Source organism: Asparagus officinalis, chromosome 4 (assembly GCF_001876935.1).
Source record: "Asparagus officinalis chromosome 4, Aspof.V1, whole genome shotgun sequence".
Taxonomy (NCBI): domain Eukaryota; kingdom Viridiplantae; phylum Streptophyta; class Magnoliopsida; order Asparagales; family Asparagaceae; genus Asparagus; species Asparagus officinalis.
In genome coordinates, this window is record NC_033797.1 from 64,921,772 (window position 1) to 64,941,030 (window position 19,259).

General features: G+C 37.0%; 1 protein-coding gene across 1 annotated transcript in view; it reads left to right on the plus strand.

Moving 5' to 3' along the window:
* The window catches only part of LOC109837599 (PTI1-like tyrosine-protein kinase 3), a 16,844-nt gene continuing 9,212 nt past the window's right edge, over positions 11,628 to 19,259 (plus strand). Inside the window, exons 1-5 of the mRNA XM_020405913.1 lie at positions 11,628 to 11,814; positions 12,876 to 13,010; positions 16,086 to 16,342; positions 16,455 to 16,581; positions 16,675 to 16,948. Of these exons, the coding sequence (XP_020261502.1) occupies positions 12,917 to 13,010; positions 16,086 to 16,342; positions 16,455 to 16,581; positions 16,675 to 16,948 (752 nt within the window). The 5' untranslated portion in view covers positions 11,628 to 11,814; positions 12,876 to 12,916. The remainder of the gene's footprint in view (positions 11,815 to 12,875; positions 13,011 to 16,085; positions 16,343 to 16,454; positions 16,582 to 16,674; positions 16,949 to 19,259) is intronic.

Below are 19,259 nucleotides of genomic sequence, written 5' to 3' on the forward strand. Positions count from 1 at the left end.
AGATCACATTGTATTACACTTGTACACCGAGAGGAGTGTGTGGTGAGGACGGAGTCGATACCGAGAGGAGTGGCGTCGGTGGCCTAGTGAGAGGTGATAATTCTGAGCACTTGAGGGAGTCGATACGTGAGGATCAACACTTGAGGTTGTTGCTTGTGTATGTATATTATGAGGATTTATGAGAGTTGTTGGTTGACTTGATAACCGAGTGTGTAGAGTTTTCGGTTAGCTAGAAAACCGAGTGTGTAGAGAAGTTCCGGCTTCCAAACCAGGTGTGACGATAGTGGAGATCTCCTCGAGGTAAGGAGCGGGGACGTAGGTCGTGGGGACCGAACCTCGTGAACATATCGTTTGTTTGTGATTGTATTGGCGCACTTATTTTTGTGTTTATCATTATATCACTTTTATCAATTGCTTATTGTTTATATCTTGTTTATATCTTGTTTCACCCTTGTGTTATTTGTATATACTTGCATATATATCTTGTCACATATTATTTGCTAGGATATATTTGTTAATTAGTTTTAATTAGCATAAAATCGGATTAGATTAGCATAAGACCCTAGTCACCCCCCTCTAGGGTCTATCAGTTATGGCATGTCTGCAGAATGAACTCCTCTATGATAGGATCTTTGCAATTTATTGCCTTGTTACAGAAGCGCTTGACAAAATTATCGACTGACTCTCTGTTTTTTTGCTTCTCATCCAGAAGGTTTCCGATTGATACTTCGGTGTCATCATCGAAAAAATTACTGAGGAACAAACTTTTCATGTCATCCCAGCAGTTGACGCTCCCAGGCTTGAGATGTCAGTACCAATCGAAGACGGACAATGAAGGGTGCCAACGAATGACTGGACTATCAAAGCCTCATTTCCAGAGATCATGCCCAAATGAGACTTAAAATAAATCCTCTGGAACACTGAGACTCTTTGCGGGATGACTTCTCGCTTGGAGTAGTAACATTCTGATATTACTGCTCTAATGAATTGCTGACAGGAACAATAAGAGCTCATTTCTCGGACAATCCTCTTTTGAGATTTGTTTACACCTCCAGCTTGATAGTACAACTCATCAGTATAATTGCCGGAGCACCCTATCGTCTGTTGGTGTGACCTCCCAAGTATAGCACTGTCGTTTGACGGACACGTCTTCTTCTGAAAATGTAAAGTCTTATTAGCATTCTCAGGAGTCGCACATTTAGAATCACCCCTTTGCGGGTGTGGAGTCTTAACGGGCTTCTGAGTTTCAATATGAACCCCTAAGCGGGTGGAAATCGAGATTTTCCCAACTTGGGATCGCTTTGGGTTAGTGGGAGGATGCATATAACCCCCAGCCTGATGAGTCATTTGGATTTTGTTCACCGGACCCAAGCGTTCCTTGACCAGAGCTTTGTCTTGATCTTCGTGCAAAGGAGCAAGGCGATCAACCATTGTAATTTTGAAGTTTGATAGGCCAGGAGTGATGCAAGGCTCCACTGACGATGTAGCAGATATAGTTGTAGTAGACGAACAAGGAACAGATGTCGAAGGAGTCGAAGGAGAGGCCTTGGAAGCTTCCCTTTGGCCGAGACAGTTACAACTGTCTCGGATATGGATCCTTTGGCCGAGACACTTGTAAGTGTCTCATATATGGCTCCTTTGGCCGAGACGCTTGCAAGTGTCTCGGTTGAAGGGAATAACCTCCGAGTTTGATTTTTGCGCAAATTTAGACTTCGGAATCCAAACTTTACGATTCTTTGGCCACCATTTCCTTCTTCTCTTCCCATCTTTGTTGTAAAATAGCACGGGCATGGGCGGCGTTTGCACGACGCTTTTGTATGCGTTCTTTAAGAGTTGAATGAGCTCTTTTGATAAGAGTCCACTCTTCCGTCGTGAGTTGTGCAGAAACGTGAGTGGTTTGTCGTTGAGTTGAACAAACCACTTGTTGTTTTCTCGACTCTAAGTCCACATAATAACGAACCCTGTCAGATTGTTCTAAGGCCTTACCCAATTGACGAGCACGACGCTGATGTTGTCTCTGACGAGCCCTCTTCGGCAATGCCGGTGAGCTTTGATTCAATGACCCCTTAACTGGAGAAGAGTCATCGGGAGCAGAGGTGATGCAAGTAGATTCCTTAGCAACAATCGGGCGAGAGTCTTCACCCGTAGCATTTGACATTGTTGATAATTCGTAAACCTTCTTAGAAGATGAAACTTCATGTATTTGCTGGGTGAGGAAGACTTTGCAGATAAGGATGATAGGTATTCCTCAAACTTTGCTTGGTCAAATTCATAGTCGACTATAGATTCATCCGGTATCTTGATGATCAGTTGCGACATGATGGTCTCGGCAGTGAGACCATTGGCTCCCACTGTGGTCGCCATTTTGTTTTCGTCGATAGTTGGTTTCATTATGGAATTCATTATATTTTTTAATTGTTTATAATGAATTCAAAAGAAAATAGCCTTTTTATAAGACATCTCTTACACAATAAGAAGAAAATTATAACTTCCTAGAAAATAACACAAAAATCATTTATCAACTCCTGCTTTTGTGGGATCGTCGCCTGTGCCGGGGGTGCGTTAGCCCGTGGACCACCGATTTACGGATTCTAATTGAATTGTGAAGGCTTTTGGGTATTCTTCTTCGTTTATTGAAGTAAGAATCTTAAATGAATATCTTATCAATATAAGATATTCACTCTTCCAGAAACCAAATCAGAGCTTAGATCTCTAGGAATCGCCAAAAGCTTCTTAAAGTGCTTGTGAAGAATGAAGACTCTCTCTCTTACTCAAAATCACCCAATATTCAAGTCTCTCTACCCTTCTTTCTTTCCTCTCTCTGCTTGGGAAGGTATTTATAGGGATAGGGGTCCATAACTATTGAAATGGGAGTAGAACAGCTGTCAAACTACATGTTCTTTGGGCGCGGCAGTCGCCACTATCGCGGCCAAAGAATCAGTTTTAACCTAGCTTGTAACCGCCCTCATTTGCATTTAATGGGCGATTTTCATGGATAGTTGGCATATTCTTAGGGTGTAACCGTCCCTCTACATTAATACATGTTTTCCCTTAGTTATGAGGCCACGTGGACCCCTACAAAGATGCTAAAAACCATCAACAGATCACAAGGAAATGCTCTGTTGCTTGCGTGACACCTTACACTGTCGCGCCTATGCGTATCAGTGTTCGTTGCTGTACTAATGCGCCTCAGTGTACCCTGTCACGGGTATATATGTTGTTCTTCTATGTTGTTTCACATGTTCCTTTGCTTCTTTTGGCTTTGGATGATCGCCTCTGACTTAGATCGTGCGTTCATTGTCTTCTCTTTGTCTTGAATTTTATTTGGATATCTATAAGCATTTTTAGACGCCTACAACCCAGGGTTTGAATTCATGAGTGGTAGCAAAGTGATGGAGCAACCAGAGTATGGAGTAGGCATGGATGGAGTATTAACTTAGATAGAGGTAGAAGAGAAGCTCATACCAGAAATTGTCGAGGAGTTCCTTGATGTTTTCCCTGATGAGTTACCAAGCTTGCCACTAGATAGAGATATAGAATTCGTCATCGATCTTATTCCAAGGGTTGCACCTATCTCAAAACCACCTTACCGGATACCGATAGCAGATTTAGAGGAGTTGCAAAAGTAGGCCTAGGAGTATCTTGATAAGAAATTTATCAGGCTTAGTACTTCACCTTGGGGAGCACTAGTGGTGCTAGTGCCAAAGCCGGATGGTAGCTGAAGGATGTGTATTAACTAAAATGAGCTGAATCGGGTTACCATCAAAAATAAGTACCCCATTCCCAAGATTGATGATCTTTTTGATCAACTCGGAGAAGCTAGGGTGTTTTCTAAGCTGGACCTTAGGTCAGGCTATCATCAGCTGAAGGTGAGGAAGGAAGACATACCCAAGATCGCATTCGCACATAGTACGGGCATTATGAGTTCCTAGTGATGCCGTTCGGAGTAACAAACGCTCCATCTACATTTATGAGTTTGATGAACAAGGTGTTTACTCAGTATCTCGACTAGTTTATAGTGGTGTTTATCTATGGCATCCTTATATATTTAAAGACTAAGGAAGATCACGTAAAGCATCTACGGACTATGTTGGAAATCCTGTGGAAGGAGAAGCTCTATGGAAAATTTAACAAGTGTGAGTTCTGGCTAGAAAAAGTGTCCTTCTTAGGACATGTGATTTCAGGAGCAGGTATCTATGTATACCCAAAGAAGGTTAATGCGGTTTTGAGATTAGATCCACCTACATCTGTAATAGAAGTACAAAGTTTTTTAGGGATGGCTGGATACTATAGGAAATTTATAAAGAATTTTGCTAAGATTATAGGACCACTTACTAGGGTGACTCGAAAGGGGGTCAAGTTTGTGTGGACTCAGGACTGTCAAGCAGTATTTGAGGGGTTAAAGATGAAGTTGACGACATCACCAGTTTTGACAATCCCGAATGAATCAGGAGGATTTGTAGTGAACATAGATGCTTCCGGTTTGTGTTTAGGTTGTGTTCTGGTGCAACATGGAAAGTTAGTAGCTTATGCATCTAAACAGCTGAAGACACATGAGAGGAACTACTTGGTTCATGATCTGGAATTAGTGGTGGTAATTTTTGCATTGAAGCTATGACGACACTATTTTTTAGGGCAGAGAGTGGAGGTGTACACAAATCATAAAAGTTTAAAGTATATCTTCACTCAAAAGGAACTCAACATGAGGCATCGGAGGTGGTTAGAGCTTATGGGGGATTACGATCTTTATTTATAATATCACCCAAGATGAGTTAATATAATGCCAGATCATTTGAGCAGGAAGCCTGTGGCGATGAGACTCACCAGACAGCAGGAGTTGCTAGCTGAGTTCTAGAGGATGGACATGGAGATTATGTTGCCTGGAGTAGGGAGACAATTGATGAGTTTGTATTTACAGTCAACTCTGATGGACCAGATTAAGGGTACCTAGTTTGAGGATGCTCTGTACTAAAAATTTAAGAAACAAGTAGAGACTGGGGATAGAACTGATCTACATATACATAAGGATGGATCATTGCGATAACATGGTAGGTTGTGTATGCCTAAGGGCGATGTCAGAAGAGAGCTGCTGGAGGAGGCGCACAGTTTAGTGCTTTCTATTCATCTAGGAGGCACAAAGATGTATCGGGACTTGAGAGAACATTACTGGTGGATAGGAATAAAGATGGAGATAGCCCAATTTTTGTCAAAATGCCTAATATGTCAGCAGGTGAAGGCTGAGCATCAGAGGGCAGCCGAGTTATTGCAACCCCTTCCTATTCCCGAGTGGAAGTGGTAATATGTTACAAAGGACTTTGTCATAGCTTTGCCGAGGAGTCATAAAGGAAATAATACCGTATGGGTAGTAGTAGACCGACTCATCAAGTCGACTCGCTTCATACCATTTTGAGTTGTAGAGATGACAGAGAGTTTAGTGGAGCTGTACATGAGGGAGATAGTACGCTTGCATAGGGTACCAGTTAGCATTATTTCTGATAGAGACACACGATTTTTATCATACTTTTGGAGGAACTTACAGTAGTGTCTTGGGACTAGACTGAGTTACAACACGGCTTTCCACCCTCAGATAGATGGACAATCAGAGAAGACTATACAGACTCTGGAGGACATGTTATGGGCATGCCTGTTGGATTTCAAGGGCTCTTGGGAAGACCACTTACACTTGGTGGAGTTTTATTATAATAATAGTTATCAGGTCAGCATCCAGATGGCATCTTATGAGGTAATATATGGAAGAAAATATAGGTCTCCTATCTGTTGGGATGACTTGGGAGAGCGGCGTCTGCTAGGTTCTGAGATGATAGTGCAGATAGTAGACAAGATAAAGATAATACGGGAGTGTCTTAGGTCGGATCAGGATAGGCAGAAGAGCTGGGCTGATGCTAAGAGGAGACCTCTACAATGCTAGGTTGGAGGGCATGTCTTCTTGAGGATATCTCCAAGCAGAGGAGCTATCAGATTTGGGAGCCGTGGGAAGCTTAGTCTACGTTTCATCGATCCATTCGAGATATTAGAGAGAGTAGGAGAGGTGACGTGTCGACTAGCTTTACCTCCATCGTTCGAGGGAGTGCATGATGTATTCCATGTATCACAACTTTGACGATATGTGCGAGATGAGACCCATGTCCTAGACATCACAGAGCTTCAAATTAGGACGAACCTATCATATGAGGAGAGACCAATGGAGATTTTAGATAGACTGGGGAAGATCCTCAAGAATAGGACTATCCCTCTAGTATTGGTATCCTGGGGACACCGTGGACCTGGTGAGGCAACATAGGAGTGAGAGGATGATACTCGTCAGCGCTATCCACATCTTTTTATTACCGGCAACGTCTACTTCCTCGTGTACTTGGATTAATTTTGAGGACGAAATTTCTTTTTCTTTGGTGGGTAGGATGTAATACTATTTTTTTTTTGGAATGTGACAAAGATAATACCTAAACCCACATTTAACAAATAAACCTACCATCCTAGAAAATCTCTAACTATATAACAACCTTATCTTTTTAAATCTCTATCCATCTCCTCTACCTTTTTCTCGATAACTTAAAAAAACGGAGAGGAAAAAAAGAGAGAACCGAGAAAAATAAAATCATAGGATCGGGTACTCAAGCACTGCGAATGGATAGAGATTTCTAAGTTTAGAGTTCAAATTATTCCTCGACAAACATTTTCTTATCCTTTAACTCTTTTATTTTCATGATCTCCTTATCTAAATAGTAGTATTTCTTCTTAGATAATCATGAGGAGTAGATTGTAGTTATTTTTTATATATTTTTAATTATGATGCTATAGGAATATCTTGACACTTTATGCAAGCATTTCATAACCTAAACTCTTTTATTTTCATAGTTACCTTATCCAATTACTAGTATTCTCCTCTTAGAGTTATGACAACTATTCTGTAGATAGTTTTTATTACATTATTTTTCGAAACTATTTTATTTTGGTCAGAATAGTTTTGTTAAAATAATAATAATACTAATAATAATAAGTAATTTTAAAGATTTCTAATTTTTTTCAAGATTATAGTTATAACAAAGAATATGTTTAAATTGTTTACTGTAGTCGATTTTTCACAACGTAGTTGTTGGAGTTGTGGTTAGGTGACTTGTTACAGACCTGTTTGACCCAGTTCAGACCCATTATCGATTTCAGACTTGTTTTTGGGTTATGATTTAAATTACAGACACGTTTGACCCAGTTAGGATCCAATAACAGATTTCAAACCCGTTTGGGTTTATGATTCAAATTACAGACCCGTTTGACCCAGTTAGGATCCAATATCATATTTCAGACCCGTTTGAGCCTTTTGCTCACTAGAATCAATTTTGCAGATTTCTATGCTATCAAATTTGAAATCATTTAGCCCGCTTTGACACTAAACAATTATGCTAACTATTAATTTTCCTTTTGTTAAGATGAATGATGATATTGTTGATCTCTTGATGCTTATTGGATCACCTAATGCTATATTTGATCACCTAGTGACATTTAATAGGTTAATTATGTATGAAGATGACTTCTAACAAGAAATATGATTCATAAACGTGTTATCATAGCATGACTATACCCTCGACATCGATATCCCGATGTGAGATATTTCTCTTGATTATTACTATTATTATAATAGCATTGACTAGACGATGCATCCATCTTGATTGGACATGTTTTGGGTCACAGTTATTTTTCATAAATTTTACGAAAGCCATTCCACAATACCTCTATGGTTAGTGAATAATATTTCATGCACAACCACTTAAAATAAATGAGTAAATATGGAGTTTATAAAGGGGAATTGGATAGAGAATATAACGTGTATATAAGCGGGCTCATGAACATTTTTGATATCTTGGATTTATATATATAAGAGCTAAGGGTCAATCCTGACTTGAAACCATGTTCCCAGGATGGTTTAAGAAACCCGACTTATACACATGAAAATATTCTTCTCTAATTTAAATAACACCTAAAATAATAATAATGTGCTTGTGTGCCTTGTGGTATACCTTGTTTAATATCTACAATTAGCATTTTCTTTTATTATCTTTAATTGAGTTTTCATATTTTCTTTATACCTACTACATACACTTACATGCGCCTATTTTCTTCATTTTACATGCTTGTTGGGAGTTTTCTGATTCCCCTAGGGTTTGCGCACCCCAAACACGAAAACCGTTCTTTCTTCGCAAGATCGAGAATATTTTGAGGAGCAAGTCTAGCGGAAGTGATCACCTTTTAGTCTATTAGTTCTTTAGTTCAGTTGGTTTAGATAGTTATTTGGTTTAGACTTTTTCTAGAGTCATATGTGTCTTTTTTTTTAGACTATGATGTAATTTTTATTTATTTAACTCCATCCTTTTTGTAGATTTCTTCATCTATATATTTCTTTTATTGTCTTAGTTACATGCTCTATGGTATAGTTTTGGCTTTATATCTATATATATGATGATCTAGAGGCATGAATGTGGCCGAATGTTTGTATTGTCGGCCGAGTCACGTTCCAAGTTATTATATTTTTGGAACCGGGGTGTGACAATTAAATTATGAATAATAAATCTCATAAAAGAATTGTATTTGTGTAATTCCATGATATCTATGTACTAACTACTTAAGTACGTTTTTTAAGAGAATATGTGTTACACTATTATTGTTTTTAAAAATCAGCAAAAAGAGGTCCTTTCAGAATACAACAAAATATTTTGATTAGTTGATTAATTACGTTTAATGATTGATTACATTCGGGGCTTGTAGACCTAAATGACAAGTGTAGATGAGTTGCGTAACAAATCAAAAAATTGTACGGTGTTGTATAGGAACCAATAAAAAATTTAGAGGTGTTTTGTAATGATATTTTTAACAAAATATGAATATAAATATATATAAATAAATAAATAAATAAATATATGATTTTTTGTCATTAGGCGTATTTTGTGTTAGAAACAAAACTTGTTACGTAACTCGTTATCTTGCGTTATATAATTTAATAGGCCTTAAATATTATTGAATCTTATGAAATAACTTATTAACTTCTTGACGCCAGTAAGTTCATAGCACCATAGCTGCACATGAGAGAAATAGAATCTTAACAACCACTTTTTAACCTTAACAACAAATAAGCAACCATAACAATAAATCCATAACCTTAACAATCAACTTGTATCCTTAATAATAAATCCGTAATATTAACAACTAACCTGTAACCTTAACAACCAATATGTAACCTTAACAACCAATCTGTAAGCTTAACAACAAATAAGTAACCATAATAATAAAACAGTAACCTTGATAGCCAACTTGTATATATAACAACTACCAGCTATACTTAAGAACTAAACCCTAGCCTTCACAATAATTAATGCATAAAATTTACTCATTGCTATAAACAATAAAAAGTAGGAATACTTACACAAACAAGCTGGGTACACTCTTGCAGATATATAATCTTCTTTCCTGGCCTAGGACCCTTCAATGCCTTTTCAATCGCATCAATTGTCTCACTGAATATATAGGTCCCCAAAGTAGTATTATTTGCATGTTCGATGCTATCAACATACTTGAACAAATGCCTTGGAATGCTAAGAAAACTGCATGGACACCAGATCATGCTCAGCTGATAGAGGATCTGTAGCAGGACAAAGTCCTTCACATCTTGACGATCCGTTGATTGTACAAGTCTCATGAGTAGATCCTCAACATGGCGTCTAGTGGGTACTAGAGGAGGAGCTCTACTACTATCACCCTCAGGTTTGGTAAAAAAAACCTTGACCAAATTCTATTTTTCTTGTCTTAGTTGGGACCAACAAGATCCCCCTCATTAGAGAACCATGTATGGCTCATTGCCCAACCAAGGTTGAATGAGCACTCGATGTCTTCTTCAGTTTTTGTATCAGTGAAGATAAATTTCATCTTTTTCTCATCCCACTATCTCAGCACGTGCTCGAAAGTGGGAAGATCATGACCAGGAGGGCCAAAATGAATGTAGTGTCTGAATACACTATCTTCATAGGCCTTCCAGTGCCTTTGCCTATATGCTGCACTAAAGTATGCATGAATTCCTAGTACGCAGTGAAGCTGGAAGTAGGCCGTAACTCAGATATGGACTTTGTCTTTTGTCTACAAAGCAAAACCACAAGATATAATTAGTTTGAAAATAATCTGTAACCATAACAATTATGCTGTATACTTAACAAAGACATTGTAAACTTAACAACAAATCCATAAGCTTCACAACCAATGCCTATCCTCAACAACCAATCAATAACCTTAATAATAAAAACGTAACCCTAACAACTAACAAGTCACAAGATAACAGTAACATTCACAACTAATAGCCACAAGTAAACAGTAACCTCCACAACTAACAGCCACCAGCCAACAATAACCTTCACAACTAACAACCGCATGTAAAGAGTAACCTTCACAACAGACTCATAACATTAACAACAAACGCTTAACCTTAACAACTAACATGCCACATGTCCCAACTGAACAGTAACCTTCACAACATATCAATAACCTTAACAACTAATGTATAACCTTAACAATTAATGAATTTTCTTGACAACTACAAGCTAACCTTCACAACTTAACAATATCCTTCACAATTAACACAACATGCAACATCATAAACAACTAAATTTTATGGTAAAAATTACTTTTTTTTTGCTGTCGTATGCGTCTCTTTAGGTCCTCTCTGTAGACCAGGAGCGCTCTAGAGGCGTTGGTGGTGCCGGTGCTGCCCTCTAGATCTATGCGCTGGACTGGCTTTTTGGGTTGAGCTGGACTTGTGGGATGAGAATGACTGGCTAAGATGTTCTCGAGAACATCAGTAATTGATGTGCTTACTTCAGTCCACTTTGCTGTGCTTGAAGGTCTTTTTGAGATGACGTACTGTGACGCGTCGTCGTATTTGCTGAAATCGATAGGGACGACTACTTTGCGAGTTGACGTGCCGGGCATTTTTCCGATTAGGAGTAGGATTATGCTCTGGAGTGGGTTGATTTAGGGTTAGGGTTTTGCAATGGGGTTAGGATTATGCTCTGGAGTCGGTTCGCTTGGACAGAAAAGAGATGTGATGGCACGATCGACGAGGATTGATATTGATAAATGGGAGGCGGTTAAATCAAATGGCATTTTGGGGAAAGTTTTTTATTTTTAAGCATTGGTCACGTGAGGAAGAGTTTTGAGGGGCTAAAAGTATATTTGAATGATTTTGGGGGGCTTTGGGATCGTTGAAAAAGTCTTGAAGGGCGGAATACTTACAATGGTTTTGGGGGATAGAAGCAATTTTCCCTTCTTTATTTGTATGCGACGACATAGGCCGTTCACGTGCATCGCACGTGTCCTTTTTACCTGGTCTTAACAAACCGCGTTTCAAAGCGTGCTGCTAAAGTACTCCTCTAATTCTATTATTACCCGGTTAAAAAAAGAAAGGGGCAGACGGTCCAACCTGGAAAAGGGGATAAAAACCGCGTACCATCATAGGTTTATTTGTAAATAAATATATTGGATGATGGTCGGCCTCGCTGGCGCATTATTTATTCCAACTTATTATTAGAACAAACATTTATTCGGACTTTCCACCGCTCTCCTCTCTCTCTCTCTCTCTCTCTCTCCCCCCCTCTTTAAACGGCGATATTTCCGTACTTCGTTCTCTCTCTCTCTCTATTTGTTTCTCTCTCCTCACCCCTCCTCTCTTTCTCTCTCCTCCAATTCTCTAACCCTAGCCCCTTGAGGCTAGAAGAAGCAGAGGAGGAGGAGCATCAAACCTCCAAGGCGAAGGCGAAGGTAAAATCTCTCGTCATCCTGCTCTTTTCACCTTATTGCAACTTTGGCTTTGGATCCCCTTGATTTCAATTTGATTTGAATCGATTCGATTCGCTTCCGATTTCTTCGCCCTCTCTTTATTCACGATCTTCTTCGCTGGATCTTGTTCTGTCTGTCAGATTCGTTGCTTTTTTTGGACGTTTTTCTTAATTGATGTCTGGTTGGTTTTTCTGTGGATTTCTAGGTTTTTTATTACATTTTTGATGTATTATGATTGGAGATTGATTGCATCTTTCTCTTGTATTTTTGCTTCTCGTAAAGTTTCAGTCTTCGGACTTTGGTGCTGTGTGAGGGCAACATAACGTCTTTTTATCTCTGTTGTTTGTAGATCGTTTCAAATTTAATTTATTCAATGAATTTTATGGTCGTTGTTGGTCTCAGCACTCCTTTGTCTGAGTTGCTTGCTGTATTATGTGATTTAATTCCCGCTGGAGATTGGCCAGAAATTAGTTGATCTTGTTTTTTTAATTTCGTTGCTATTATTCTGATGGGGACAGATGCATGACGAGTGTATTTAGTTTGTATAGTGTGGATATTAATGATAGATTGTGCTAGTAGTCTGCTCTATTGTTGTTGTGCTAGGTGGTTAATTTCTCTGCATTTCAAATCGTGGTGTCCCTGTCTGCTATTATTTTAGCTGATTTCTTTGCAGTTAAATTTCGATCATCTGCCTCAATGTACATAATTACGAGATATATCTAATTTAAAGTCCATTTTGGAAATTTGCTTTAGCTTCACTCTAAGGTTACACTTGTATGTTACATAAATAACCTCCATTTTTTGGTATGATTCTCTATAGCTGAAAAAAGGTACTTACACTTTTTTCTAATTTAAAATTTAAAGGCAATATAAATGATTTTTGGACTTCGTTTTAATTGATATAAGAGAAAATGTGGAAACTATAAAACCTGAAAAGCTTGTATAAAATGATGTATTTTATATATTAATGTTTCATTTGGACATGCGCTTTAATTCTTATGGTTCTGCCATTGGTTATTAACAGTCATGTTCTGGATTGATAGGTATCCTAGCCATATATAAGAGATATAAAACAGAGAAAAAAATGAAGCGCTGGCTGTGCTGTGCATGTAATATCGACGAGTCTCATCATGACGACGAGAATCAAACCCTTAAAGCTCCAAAGAATTATTTAGATGGTATGTTGTCTTTAATGTACACTATATGGAACTGTTCTTGTAGAATCACTTTTTAACTGTTAACAGGTATGTTAAGAGATATTGGCTTTCTATTTCATATTACTGCTGCAGAAGGAATTTGATAGCCACTAGGTGGATGATAATTAAAATATTTAAAAAACGTGATTTAGATATCGTTTTGCAGAGTATAAATGTGATTATTCTGATTGATGAACTAACCCTTTCATGTTGGATCTATGATCTTGTCTGGACGATTTTATGGGATATTTGTATATTTTATTATTCTTCTTTATCAGCTTATTTTCCCTCTTAGTTGAAGTTATTCTGTTAAATTATATTAACATAACAGGACTTGGAATAATGTTCATAAGATAATCTTCATCATCTTTGCCTTGTATCAGTTTCATTTCTTACGCATATAACATGCACCACAGTTGTCATCATAACTGTAAGCATTACGTCATGTAATGCTCCATCTAAGTTGTTCCATCTAAGGAGGTGTCTGCATTTCATGACTCTTTAAGAGCTCTCTTTGAAACACAAACTTTATGTTACGAAGCCTTATAAAACTTTAATGTAAAATTTCAATTGTTTGCCAACATAACACGAAAAGGTGGTCCTACATTTGTGGCTGTGAAAATTGCGGTCAAGATTGGATCTTCCCGTAAACCTCGTGTACCAATTGAATAGCAGGAAATTCAACCTTTTACATTTCAATTTTTAGATTGTACAAGTTATGACTAAGAAGCAACTGTACAAAGATATCTTATACTAGGAAACAGTAGAAGGAAGACATAGAAAGATGAGGTTTGTTATTTAAACTTGCAGTTATATCGGATGATAGTATAATCTGGCAATCAGTTAGAATCAGTTTCCAAATTCAAAAGATAACACCATTTGAATTTCTAAAGTTGAACCTGTAGGCTGTAGATAAAGTTTTTTGTAGTTCTCGAGAAGTTCATGTTTTTAACTTGTTATTCTATGCCACCCTAGTGAGTGTATGTTTAGGTTCATGATGAATGCCTGTGTTGGTGCCACTCATATATTGCATGGGTACGGGTATGAGTATGTCGCTACGGATACCGGTATAGGCACGGGGCACAACAAATTTGTAAAATGTAGGGTACGGGGACACGGCTATATAAATATCTATATATACATATATTATATATTGGAATTAATAATTTGTATGAGAACAATGTTGAGAATTAAATTTCCTATAACATTTTATGTTTCTTTTATTATATGGATTATAAATTGGAAAATCATTAGTTTTTGAACTAGACATCCAACTGACCATTCAAAATCAAAATTTGGAACCTGACGTGTGTCTAACAACTTTCAAGAAGTGGATGTGGATGTGAAATGTAGTATATATGTCCAAAAGATGTATGACAACTGAGTACATGCCCGAATAGGTGTACATATGCAAGGAGTGTCTAGGGAGGTAGGGTATGGGGATACAACTATATAAATATTTATATACACATATATTATATATTGGAATTAACAATTTGTATGAGAACAAGGCTGAGAATTAAATTTCATATAACATTTTATGTTTCTTTTATTATATGGATTATAAATTGGAAAATCGTTAGTTTTTGAACTAGACATCCAACTGATCCTTCAAAATCATAATTTGGAACCTGACGTGTGTCTAATTACTTTCAAGATGTGGATGTGGATGTGAAATGTAGGATATATGTCCAAAAGATGTATGACAACTGAGTACATGCCTGAATAGATGTATATATGCAAGGAGCGTCCTGGGAGCTCGGACATGGGTACTCGTATGTGTCCCATGTGAGTATGGCTTCAAATTAGAAGTACCTAAGTAACATAGCCAGTGTGTTAACTATATAGATAGATTGCTGTATATAGGGGTGGTAAACGAACGAATCGAATCAAATACTGAGATATTCGTATTTGTATTTGTTTGAATTCGAAGCCAAATTCAAATATCCTTGTCTGTAGTTTTTTGAATTTGAACTCGAATACTAGGTATTTGATAAATATTCATGACTATTCACAAATATTTATTGAATCTCAAAGTATATTCATTCTTCCAAAGTATTTAATCTTTTAAATGGTAAAATTATTTCTTTATAGTTACAATGTATATATATTCAATTCGAATATTTCATTAGAAAACTGATTTAAGATTCTTTAAGTTTCTCAAAATTAGTATATAGAACTTAAGTAGAAAATATAAGTAGGTTGAAAATATAAAAACATATGTAATGATACAAATTATAAGCAATCAAATTGTAAACGAATATTTGATAAGCAAATGAATCGAATATACCCATGGTTAAATTCTATTCGTTAATGAACTCGAATACTAAATATTTTTTGTTTAGTGTTAAATGAACCGTTGGATCAACTATGACCGAATAGTTAGTCAAATAATTAACAAACTATTTGTTAATTATTTGGTTCGTTTCCACTCCTAGCTGTATATAATGTATATGTTATTACATATTAACCGTATTACACTTGCTTCTGTTATCTGATATGGATATTATCATATTTCATAGGCTTTGTACCTTTCCTGTAATTTTGTCGCTCGTTGCTTCTTTTATCTCTTCTCTTTGAGGGATAATGCTTGTGTGTTCTCGTTGCCACTTTCTGCTAGTTTTATCAACAGCGAGATGCTGAATATCGAGTACTTTGGTTGGTTGTGATGAGGGAGTTAAAAAAAGTATTAAAAAACTGGAAGTCGTTAAGGTCTAGGCCCAATCTCGATTTTGTATCACTCGTCTAGTTGTGTTGAATCAATTATAAATTAGATTTGCACCATATTAGAATCAGAGTAGACCAACTAATATGGAAAGATATCTAAAAAAGACTGGTTATGATATAAAAACAATGAAAGGAATTGAGTCTTCCCAAATGAAGGGAATTTAGTCTTCCCATATTTATCTAATTGTCAATATTTTTTTCTCCTTTTCCTATGAATTATGCTAATTCTGAATTTGAAGAATATGCCCTCTGACCTCTTGGCTGAAGGTGTTCTCTGGATGTTTCTTTTTCCTGTCATCATTTTAATGATTCTTTTGAAATCACTTCCAGGAACACAGAAGGGTTCAAGGCCTGCTGCTGTGGCGAAAGCTGAACAACAGAAGAGAGTTATAAATATTGAAGTACCTAAATTGTCTCTAGAGGAACTAAAAGCGAAGACTGACAACTTTGGATCGCAGTCTTTGGTTGGGGAAGGGTCTTATGGAAGAGTATATTATGCTGTTCTAAACAGTGGGCAACAGGTTGCAATAAAAAAACTTGATGTTTCTTCAGAGCCAGATTCCAGCCAGGAAGAGTTTCTGACTCAGGTGTGCTTGATGATTTCAGCTCAACCGCTATTTTTGTACTCTCTATTGTTCTCTCTTATATGCTGTGCGTTTCCAGACTAAAAGTTAAACCATAATGTTTTTCTGACATCAGGTAGAAACAGTATCAAAATTGAAACATGATAATTTTGTTCAATTGCTGGGCTACTGTGTGGAAGGAAATTATCGTTTATTGTCCTACGAATTCGCTACCATGGGTTCACTGCATGATGTTTTGCATGGTATGATGATCAGCTTGCTATAGTACTGCATTATTCATATGCCAAGCCTGATGTCGTGGGCAATCATCAAATCTAAATCCTTTTGAATTCCAGGCAGGAAAGGAGTCCAAGGTGCCCAACCTGGTCCTGTGCTTGATTGGATTCAGAGGGTGAGAATTGCTATTGATGCAGCAAAGGGTCTGGAATATCTCCATGAGAAGGCTCAACCTTCTGTAATACATCGGGATATAAGATCAAGCAATATTCTTTTATTTGAAGATTTCAAAGCAAAAATTGCAGATTTCAACCTCTCAAATCAGGCTCCTGACATGGCTGCTCGTCTTCATTCTACTCGTGTCCTTGGAACTTTTGGATATCATGCCCCAGAGTAATCAAACGAAACTTAAATTCTATGCATTTTTTCTTGGCATAACTTTAATGTCTTAGTATTGACAATATCTAGAAGAAGAGGAATGATCTGCCAGTATGGTATTGTGCTTAATGTAGTGTTTTTTTTGCCGTCCCAATATTAGTTACTGTTCATGCATGCATGCCCACACACGAACAAATTTTCTTGCATAAGGATTTGGAACAAATCCTTTCCATTCAAATTCAGTATTATAAATTTATAGGTCATTTCAGTTAAAAGTTGAATGCATCATGCAAATGTCTAAAAGTCAATAGTCAAGTTATTAGAAGTTCTTGCCCATGCATCACTGTCTATACATGTACATTTTAAATAGAAAATTGGTTAGTCTAACAATGTAATATGCCTGAGTTTAAGTATTTGACGCAATACTTTTATAAGGGGTTTCTAGGGGGTTAGATCAAGATCAATGTTTGAATCAAAAAGTTGTATTCTCAAAAGTATGAATCTAGAAAAAGTTCCATCTTTGAACCAACCATTTGATCTTTGATCCTTTGGGGAAGATTTGGAACAAAATACTTGGATTTGATGTTGATGATTTGTTTTTGTAACCCAGCTCTCTAAAGTTGATTTTATCTACATTTAAAATGTTTATAAGCCAAAAATATAGTAATTTAATCTTTTGGGTTATTTGCATATATATGCCCCAAATCATCCATATTTGCAAAATTACCTTTCAAATCTAGATATTGCAAGGGTTAATTGCAAAAAAACCTCTGAATTTTGGGGGGGAGTTGCACTAAACCCATATTTTTTTTACACTAAACCTCCTGAACTTCTGGGCTTATGAACATAACCATCCCTGAACATTTTTATTATGCTAAATTTCTCATTTAATCTTGAAATTAGCACCATTGGTTTTAATGATCTCATGTGACAAGCATGTGCCAAAAAAAAGATGAAAATAATCCCTTGGTCCCTATGTTACCTATACTTATTATATGAAGCTGTACTCATACCTGACACGTACCCGTGCTCATACCCAAACTCCTTGGACACTTCTTGCATATATGCATACATTTATTCGGACAGGTACTCAATTAAACAATACATGTTTTAGTTTAAAACACGTATCATACATTTTTTGGACATATATCCTACATTTCACTTTCACTTATTTGTAACTGAAATGTAACAAATATGAACAAAATAGTCAATTCTTTTGCCTACTAAGTTGATTTGTTGACTTTAGTTATATTTTTTCCCTCCAAAGTTGATGATTTGGGGGGCAATTTTAAACTAATATTTGGGAGTAGTTTTGTAGATACTCATGATTTGAGGGGTATGTATATGCAAATAGCCATTGTTTTTAACAGAATGTAGGTGAATGGAAAAAGAGAATACCCCTCCCTTTCTGTCTTTCCTTCCTCATCCTCTGTGACTCCCTGTCATTAGCCCCCTCCACCCCTGCTAACAATCCCAATTAGTGATCTCCTTCCTCTCCTTGCTGATAGCACCCTTCAGGGAACAACAAATGATTATACTTGATGTAATCTTGGACATCCTTCATTCTCATCTCCATGGACTCAATCTGACGATCTCCATGCTATACTCTACTCTCTCATTCCTTCCCTCCAGTTCACATCCAAAGCAGTGGTAGGACAGTAGCAAGAGAGTTTGGTCTCCTCAATGAAAAGCTTCTGTCGGAGCAATAATAAGTTCTCACCAGACCCCCATATCACTTGTGATCACTTCATCTAACAAATACTTAGTCACTGGATCTCACCAAAGCTCCATCTCGAAAAGAATCAATTATAAGCACATGCCACACAGCTGTAGTCCACGAGCTGAGGGAGGAAAGATGACGAGGGGAAGGATATTTTTGTCCACTCGCCTACATTTTGTTAAAACACAAACACTGTTAGGCTAGAAGGGGTATTTTAACACCGTGTGCAAGGTTCTAAAACACGTCATTATGCATACAGTCTAATATTGGGTAACAATTAATCGGATTATGTGGTCATTAATTAGATTATGCGGAATTATGTAGAAAATTTTAACACAGTATTTATCATACATAAATATATAATAATTCATGAAAAATTATAAAACATTCCAATCAAAAGACTAACAATAATACCCAAATCTATTCAAATCAAAGTCGTTATACACTTAAAAAGTGAAAATAATAAGAACGTAAAAAGTTCTTAAACTAAAAACACTCGTACCTCAATAACACTTTAAAATACTTATAGGCTTCTTGTCTAGTCTTCCTCATCATTCTCTTAGTGATTGATGGCAGAAATGACAACAGGATACTACGGCGGTCCGC